Source organism: Vigna umbellata, chromosome 2 (assembly GCF_029865625.1).
Source record: "Vigna umbellata cultivar VRB3 chromosome 2, Vumbellata_1.0, whole genome shotgun sequence".
NCBI classification, from domain to species: Eukaryota; Viridiplantae; Streptophyta; class Magnoliopsida; order Fabales; family Fabaceae; genus Vigna; species Vigna umbellata.
In genome coordinates this window covers 18,051,233-18,060,074 of record NC_142166.1, presented here as the reverse complement: position 1 = coordinate 18,060,074, position 8,842 = coordinate 18,051,233, and the positions used below count along the sequence as shown (strand labels likewise).

The 8,842-nt window shown below is 36.0% G+C and overlaps 1 protein-coding gene across 1 annotated transcript; it reads right to left on the bottom strand.

The window, feature by feature from the left end:
- Positions 1-3,387: 3,387 nt before the first annotated feature.
- Positions 3,388-7,508, bottom strand: BRI1 (Leucine-rich receptor-like protein kinase family protein). The gene has a single exon (XM_047297618.2). It carries the CDS (start codon positions 7,253-7,255, stop codon positions 3,701-3,703), a length of 3,555 nt encoding a protein of 1,184 aa, XP_047153574.2. The 5' UTR covers positions 7,256-7,508; the 3' UTR covers positions 3,388-3,700.
- Between the last annotated feature and the right edge of the window lie 1,334 nt (positions 7,509-8,842).

Genomic DNA, 8,842 nt, shown 5'->3' with positions numbered 1-8,842 from the left:
TTGAGCACTAGAAAGTGTCATTAAGCACCACTTTTTGCTAGAGGTTTAGCACTGAGTGCCACCTCTAAGTGTCAATTTATTTGTTGGTCCTTTTTTCCCTTTAACTATTTTTGAAAGTTATATTATGGGTACAAATCATTTTGATGGTTTTGATTATTAGTAATTGATGTGAAAATATTGTTGTAGGCATGCATGATGTTGCAATTTAAGGAATTTCATGGAGAAATCCTTATTGTTGAATTTTTAATGTATGCATTGATATATGGATTAGGTAACGGAGAATCCTGATACTATAATAATCATTCACACTCAAATAGAGTAGAATGTGTTATGTGGTTAAGAGTTGTAGAAGGTCCTAGCTTATGGGTTTGTTTGGCCTAAGGTGTGAGATTGACCTTGTGTGTGGTAGGATAAAACTCATTGGGCATGGCTCTGCAAAGCAGTAGAAGCCACCACAAGTGCATACTTACAATGAATCTATTGTGAATTACATATATTTGAATAATTGAGTTTAGAGTCTATCTGTCTTGTGTGTATATGCATCCATTGTATTTATTCATGCTTAAAATGTATTTATAATATGACTTATTTGATATTAGATAACTCTTTTATACACTAGCTTAGTCTTCGGTGCATTTTGTGTTTGTGTATCTATGTTAGAATGATCACCTTCTGGTGTGAGTAGATCAAGAAGTGAGTGATGATGCACTTTGGTGGAAGGTTATGATGTTGGAAAATACTCCATGTAATTTTGTCCAGGAGTTGGTATTTAAGAAAAAACTTTTACTATCTATAGTTTTGTCTACATATATATATTTTATTATTATTGTGGTTATTATTTTGGACCAATATATTAATGCTATATATATTTTATAATTATTTGTTTTGCTTTATAATCTTTAAATCTTATAATGATTTATTGAGTAGTTTTATACTACTCAATAAGATTAAATAAGATGTTACAATGCACATTGTAATTTCATTTATTTATAATATAAATTATTATGTAAAATCCACACATCATTGTTATAATGTCCATTTTTGTTAAATTCTCAAAGAAATTTTTTCTAATATCATATTTCAATTAAATAATTTTATTTTAAAATAAATAATTTAACATTTATTCTTTTTTATAATAATTAAATAATCTTTCTTTAACATTACCGTGTAATTTTTTAACACTATTCCTACACAGTTATATATATTTTTGATATTGTATTATTTTAATGTTTTTTCATATCATTTTTATAAAATTATATATATTTTTAAAATTATATTATTCTAATATACACATGCACTTCTTAATGTCTATTTAATAATTATATAAAAGGATTTTCCTTCGTAGCTGTTTCATTTTTATCTTGATAAGCGTGTTAGTTACTCTAATAAAAAAGTGTAAATAATAATGAAAATTAATAGAATGCAACTATTTTATGTATTTTTTATTTTAAAATTACTTTAATAATAATAATTACTTTTTGAGTATGTATTTTATTATAAATAACTGTATATTCACTAACAATTAATAGTAGTAATTAATAATAGGATTGAATTTTGTAACTGTTATTTGATTTATAGTCTTTTATACCTCCTTTACCTAATATTTCTTTATATTCATTAACCAAATTTTTATTTATATTATCTAAAAGAATTATCCATAAAAAATTAAGTATTTCTATTGAAAATAAAATTAAAATAATTTATAAAAAACATTATACTTTTTATTACAAATTTAAATTTTATTTTGATAGAAATTTACAAGTGTACTAATTAAATAATTATAATATTGTAAAAAATAATAAAGGCAATTAATTTTATAATTATTTTATGTGTATATAAATGTTATAACTTTAATATAAATTTTAATTACTCTTTTTAAATAATTTTGGTGTAACAATAAATTCTTATTGTTAATTTTTGTTATCACAAAAATAACGCATGTACATAAGTGAAGGGTTTTAAATATTAATATATTTGAGCTAAATACAAACTTATTTCTTAGCAGGTTCTATTTTTTTATTTTATATCTTTATTTATTTTGGATTCCAAATATTATATTGTATTTGGGAGTTTAACTTTACATTGAAATGAAATACTGGAAATGTTGTTTCTCTATAAACAAAAGGACACATGCATAGTTGAAACTGCACATGTTATGTTTAATAAAATTAAACCAAAACCTTGCAATTAGTGTTGATAATCCATTAAAAATTGTTTTTGTCTTTGGCTAATGGTTACCATATTTTATTGTTGATTATATAAGTACTAATGTTCTGGCACATCGTTTACAAAGTACGTGGGCACTGGACCCTGGCATTGGAGAAAGTAATAATTTACAGCATCTATGATCCATCACGTGCTTTGCACGACATCCATGGAGAACAGACAAAACAGATTTATTTACTCACTTTATTTTTTTTTTCTTAATCAGAAATGGGCAATCCTGATGAGTTGAAGATTCTTGATAATTATGAAAATACTCACTTCTTATAAAAGGTTAGCAATTATGAGATTGGGGACTTTGATCAAAGATGGTCCAACCAAATAAGCTATTGGAAAGTTGAACCTCTTAAAGCTGTTTATTAGTGGTCCAAACTATTATTAATCATCCTAAATACTGTGACAATAATTACCATACCACTCAGTTTGCATAGGTCAAGGTTTTGGTCCCTTCATCTTATGCTTTCAACTTTTGATGACTGACATGCATTTTACTACCTTTTTTTACAGCCTTCATGCATTCTAATGACACCCCACCACCAAGCACACGCCCACAAAATGTTAAATTATGGGAAATGGCTGTCTGCAGATTTTGATTTGTCTATTGTAATTTTCTCTCAACTTGCGAACTCGAGTATTCTCGAGGATTATTGAATATTTAATATTTAAATTGATCCAATAAGCGTGCGCACTCAACAGAGGACACTGGCGGTGACAACTACATAAGTTGGTCCTGGTTGAAGTGTCTTACCAGTTCCTTTTTTATTTTAACAGGAAAAATCCATTTTAATAAAATGGGATGTGAAAGTAGCACGGAGATAGATGATAAATACAGAGGTACAGACAGTGTATTGACTCCTGATTTGTGATGCTGGGTTAGGCCAAAATTATTTATGGCCATATGAAGTGAAAATACCATGAGTGGAGTCATACTTTTCCTAGAGGGTAAACTAGCAAACAAAACAACAAGAGTCAGAAGACGCAGAACAACTTGGTGGGGTGAGTGTAGGGTATAAATTTCTTATTCAAGTAAATTGATGTTAGAGTAGTTTTAGAGGTTTTAAAGGCATGTTTTGACAAATTATATTGCAAATCGGAACAAAATTAAGCAGCCTAAAGAAAGGGCCAAAAGATCCTCCACTTAGTCGCCATCACTGGGGTCTCAGATTAAACAGAACCTTTTCAGGATTATATCTGAATGAAAAAAGTACTTTGAGAATTCTAGGAAAACACAGATGGTAACAACTGAAGCTGTTTATATACAAGTTAAACAACTTTTTTCTTATGTATAAAATAACAAGACTACATACATCAAAAGCATTCATTCCCCTTTTAACCGTTTCCTCTTATGTCTGAAATAATTTTGAAGCGGCAAAGTAGGAAAAAACTTTGAGGAGAGTTGAATCCGTCGTCATCTCCTCCTTCTCTCTTCTTGTCTGTTTCCCAAAGAATCCACATGACACTCTCCCGAATTTGATGCCTAATGTTTGCTCAATTCAGGAGCTTCTTTAATGCTCATCTCCACCATTTCAACTGCATTGAAACCTTCTTCATCGGTGGCTATAGTTGACTGAGAATCAATCCCAGATCCTACCTGAATCTGCTTGAACATTGCCATAACTTGAATCATGGTGGGACGTCTCCATGGCCTATCATCCAAACATGAACACGCAATCTTCAGGTGCTGCAAAAGCTCCATCTCCAGATTGGGGTCTTCCTTCATGAGCTCCTGATCAAAAATATCACTTATTTTCAGCTTCGCATGTTGTTTAACCCATCCAACAAGATTATTGTCACCAAAATCAGCCGAATCCGTTGGCCTTTTCCCAGTTAGCAGCTCCAGCAAAACCACACCGTAACTGTAGACATCACCTTTAGTGGAGCATCTGAAACTCTGGTAGTACTCGGGAGGAACATACCCCGGGGTGCCCGCCAGGGTGCTCACACTCAAATGTGTATCCATAGCACTCATAAGCCTAGCCATTCCAAAATCAGACACCCTGGCTTCCAGGTTTTCATCAAGTAAAACATTGCTTGACTTCATGTCTCTATGAATGATGTGAGGGATACAATTGTGGTGAAGAAAAGCCAATCCCCTAGCAGCTCCAATGGCAATTTTCCTTCTAATTGACCAGTTCAGCTTTATCCCAGCTTTCTTCTGATCATGGAGAACATCCTCTAAGCTCCCGTATTTCATATACTCATAAACCAGGAGCCTCTCCTCCCCAACTTTGCAGTATCCCAGCAAGGGAACAAGGTTCCTGTGCTTAATTTTTCCTATAGTCTCCATTTCAGCAGTGAACTCTCTGTCCCCTTGTCCGCTGACATGAATCAGCTTCTTGATAGCAACAACACTTCCGTCCTTCAACTGAGCCTTGTACACATCACCAAACCCACCGGAGCCAATGAGACTGTCATTGTGAAAGCCATTGGTGGCGTCAAGAAGGTCTGCAAAAGTAAGCTTTCGGAGGGGTTTCTCAAAAGTTGCAAGGTTTATGCTAAGAGCTTCACGAGTACTCGTGTGCTTCCAGCTCACATTGGCTGGACCCGAATGCGAATTACCATCCATGTAGGCCTCAAGGGCTGCCTCTTTCTTCTTCCTCCTCTTTCTGGTCTCAATGGCAATTATGATCAAACCAAAGATGCAGAAGAGGGAGAATAGTAATCCCATGGCCACACTCCCAACTAAAGAAGTCTGCCTCCTGTGAGACTTCATATGCTGTGCACTCGGACTGTTTGTCGGGTCCGATCCACAAGGAGACAGAGGAACACCACAGAGATCAGAGTTGTTCTGAAACCTTGCAGCAGGGAAAGTATCAAATTGACCCGTCTCAGGAATCGTTCCCGAGAGCATGTTGTTGGACAAGTCAATCTCAGTGAGCAAGGAGAGCCCCGTAAGGCTCTGCGGAATTTGCCCTTCGAGTCTATTGTTAGAGAGATCAAGAATGTTAAGATTCTTCATCTTCCCAAGCTCCTGAGGAATGCTCCCAGACACATTATTGTGGCCCAGATTGAGAATGGTCAAATAGTACATGACCCCAAATTCCTTTGGAATACTGCCTGACAACATGTTGTGGGAGATATCCAAAAATATCATAGAACCATTATGATTAAACGTTGGCTGCAACTTACCTCCATAAACCCTGGTGAAATTGCAGGGGTTCTTGGTGGAAATCCTGTTGAGCTGCTGCTGACTGATACCAGCAAACTCCAGCAAGTTTCCTGCTCCATGACATTCTTTACTCCCATCATTCTTTATGTACACATAAGTCTTCCCATTGATGAAATTCACGGCAATATTCCCGGATTGCTTGGACAGTTCAGGCGGAATGGGCCCTGTGAGGGAATTAGTATTCAGATCCAACCATATAAGACTAGTGCAATCGCCAAGCTCAGGGGGGATCCGGCCAGAGAAGGAGTTATTACTGAGTTTGAGTATGGCCAGATTGGAAAGCTTCCCAATCCAGGCTGGTATCTCGCCGCTAAGCCTGTTGTTGGAGAGGGAGATCCAATTGAGCTTGGTGCAGTTGACGAGGCCAGAGGGAATGTTCCCACTCAACTCGTTGAAATCCAAGATAAGATTCTCCAGGCTCTTCATATACATCAGCTCTTGAGGTATCTCTCCATGGAGCTGGTTCAGCCAGATAATCAAGTCCCGGAGTTTCGAGAGAGACCCTAGGCTTGAAGGGATGGTCCCTGTCAGAAAGTTGAAACTCAAGTCCAAGGCAACAAGGTTGGAACAGTTGCTGAGCATGGGAGGAATAAAACCCGTGAACCGGTTATTCTGCAGGTAAAGTTCCTTTAAGTTATTCCCAGCATCTCCGCACAGACTTCCAGGGATTGGCCCGCTGAAGTTGTTGGAACTCAGATCCAGCAATTCCAAACTGGAAAGCTTCGACAGCGACACGGGTAGAGGACCGCCGAAGAAGTTGAAGGCTACCGCAAGCTCCCTCAGACTGCCCATTTGAGTCAATACCTCCATCGGCAAAGCGCCGGTGAAGAGGTTGCTTGAGATGTCCAAGGATTGGAGGGAAGAGCAAGCGCCAAAGGGGCCTGGGAGGTCACCGGTGAGATTGTTGGAAGAGAGATCCAGCTGTACGAGAGTGGAGCAGAGGTCCGCCAGTGCAGGAGGAATCAGGCCATGGAAGTGGTTGGCGGCGAGATAGACGAACTGGAGAGAACCAAGAGGGAGGGAAGGAACAAGACCAGTGAACTGGTTACTGGACAAGTTGAGGTAGAGGAGAGCCTTGCAAGGTGAGAGAGTGGTAGCAATGTCGCCAAAGTATTTGTTGGCAGAGAGGTCCAAGTATTTAAGGGAGGAACAGTCGCCCAAGGAAGGAATAGAAACGGAAAAGTTGTTGGAGGAAAGGTCCAAGTGCTGTAGAGAAGTGGAACCTGAGAAGTCGACATCTCCGGTGATTTTGTTACCTTTGAGCGCCAGGTGTTCGATGTCGGGGTTGAGAAGCCAGAGGACGATGCCGGGACCAGAAATCTTGTTGTTGGAGAGGTCAGCTACGCGGAGGGTGAGTTTCCAGTGGGAGGAGTTGAACTCGAGAAGGTTACTAGAAAGGTTGAGAGATTGGAGGTTTGAACAGGAAGCAAGAAAGGACATGTCATTAAGGGAACCGGAGAGAGTGTTCTGGGACAGATCTATGGAGGATAGGGAGGAGCTGCACTTGGAATGAGAAAGAGGAACGGTGGGAGGGCCTGTAAGGTTGGTGGATTTGAGGGAGAGAGACTGAAGGTGGTCGAGGGTGAGGAGGTAGGTGGCTACAATGGAGAAGTTGGTGCTGAGAGGTATGGAGGTGAGGTCTATGGAAGTGAGGTGGGTCTGGTTGCAGGTGATACCGGTGAAGGAACAGGGGTTCTGGTTGGGGAGCCAGTTGGGTAACAGGGATGGGTTGGAGAGAGAAGCTTTGAAGGAGAGGAGTTGCTGAGAAGGGTCTCTGGTGGAAAGTGCAGAAGAAGGTGTCCCAGTAAAAAGCAAGGTGAAGGAGAATATGAGAAAGAGAGAGCCTCTGTACAGGGCTTTCATTCTGGGCAGATGTAATACCAAAGAGACCAGAGTGCTGCTTCTTTGTCTGTGTTTGTGTTCCTCTCAGAGCAGTTGGGGCTGTGTTTAGCTTGTGAGCTCTGCCATGAGAGAGGGAGAGAGGGAGAGAGGGAGAGTGTGTGTGTGTGTGAGATATGAATAGTATAGAATGAAAGAGAGAGAGAGAAGGATAGTCAAAAGTCGTAGTAAGGAAGGTAAGAAGGGTATTTATCAAGTGGAAGAGTGGACACAGCTGTTGTTGCTCACATGCCATGTGACACTCTCTGTTCCTTAATTTCTTTAATCCAAAACTTCCTCTTTGTTTTCATCTCTCCCTCTCCTTCCCCTCTCCATGCTTTCATCTACACTCACTCCATTCTCGCTTCAGTTAATATTATCTATCTCACCTTCTCCTTCCTCTTTTAATAAACCAAAATGTATTAAATGAGAAACACAATTAATAATATATTTCATTAAACACACAGAACACCCTAATCATTTGTTCAACTACTGTTACTTATTAGTAAGATAATTCTTATGGAGATTCAATAATAATAATAATAGTATCATTTAACATTTTCTTTTATTTTCAATTCCCTTCTTCTCTTATTCAAAACCCTCAAATTTATTGTCCTCCTGTAATTCTTTCTCCTACTCCGTTTGTTGCTTCTTCATTATCTGACTTCTTTAAAGTTACTTCATAAGTAGCTGAGTTGTTTAAACTTAAATAAAATTTTATTATAAGAAATTATTTTTGACATATTATTTTCTTTAACATTTTTTAAATTAACTATTTTGTTTGCCTAAATAGTATTTTTCTGCTACTAAATTTAATGTGACGTAATAATAATATTATAATAATTTATCTGTAAATATCTTAATTATGTCTTGATTCTTAAATACCTTAAAATACAATTATTAAGAGGAGTGAAGTAATTTCTTTCTTATTTAGAAGACTCACCTATGTATTTCATAAAATTAAGAAAACAAAATTGTAGTTGATAACAATAGTTTTTTATTACATTTATATTCTTATCATTGGTATTTCCCTCTCTCTATTCTAATTGTTTACCAATACCTTCTCTCTGTTTTTTTTTTTAGTTTAGGATAAGTTTGACAATAATTAATACAAGAGACATTGCATATTACATCTTATATCAAAGAAAAACAAACACAGCTTATAACTTATGTCATACAAATAAAAAAGAAAAGGAATAATCCACTTATTAAATCATCATGAATTGTAAAAATGTAATGATTTAGTAAAATATTAAATTTAGAAGAGACAAATTCAAATTTGTGCAGTTAAAAATCTCTTCAATATGAATTTATATATTGATAAAAGCTTAGTTAAAAAATAAAAGATAATCAACTAATAGATTATTTTTTAAATACGTTATAACCTAATATTATATATTTTAAATATATTATATATTTTTATTTTTATTTTTGTTGGCATAATTAACTTCAAAAAATGTTGAATAGGATATTTAAATTTTTTTTATAACAAATTAAATTATACTAGTAAATAAATAAACAAAATACCATATAGTAAATTATCTTAGTTAAAAAATTATTAATGTTTAGTTC

Excerpts from the sequence above, each read along its gene's own strand:
- BRI1 (XM_047297618.2), bottom strand. The coding sequence starts at position 7,255 with ATGAAAGCCCTGTACAGAGGCTCTCTCTTTCTCATATTCTCCTTCACC.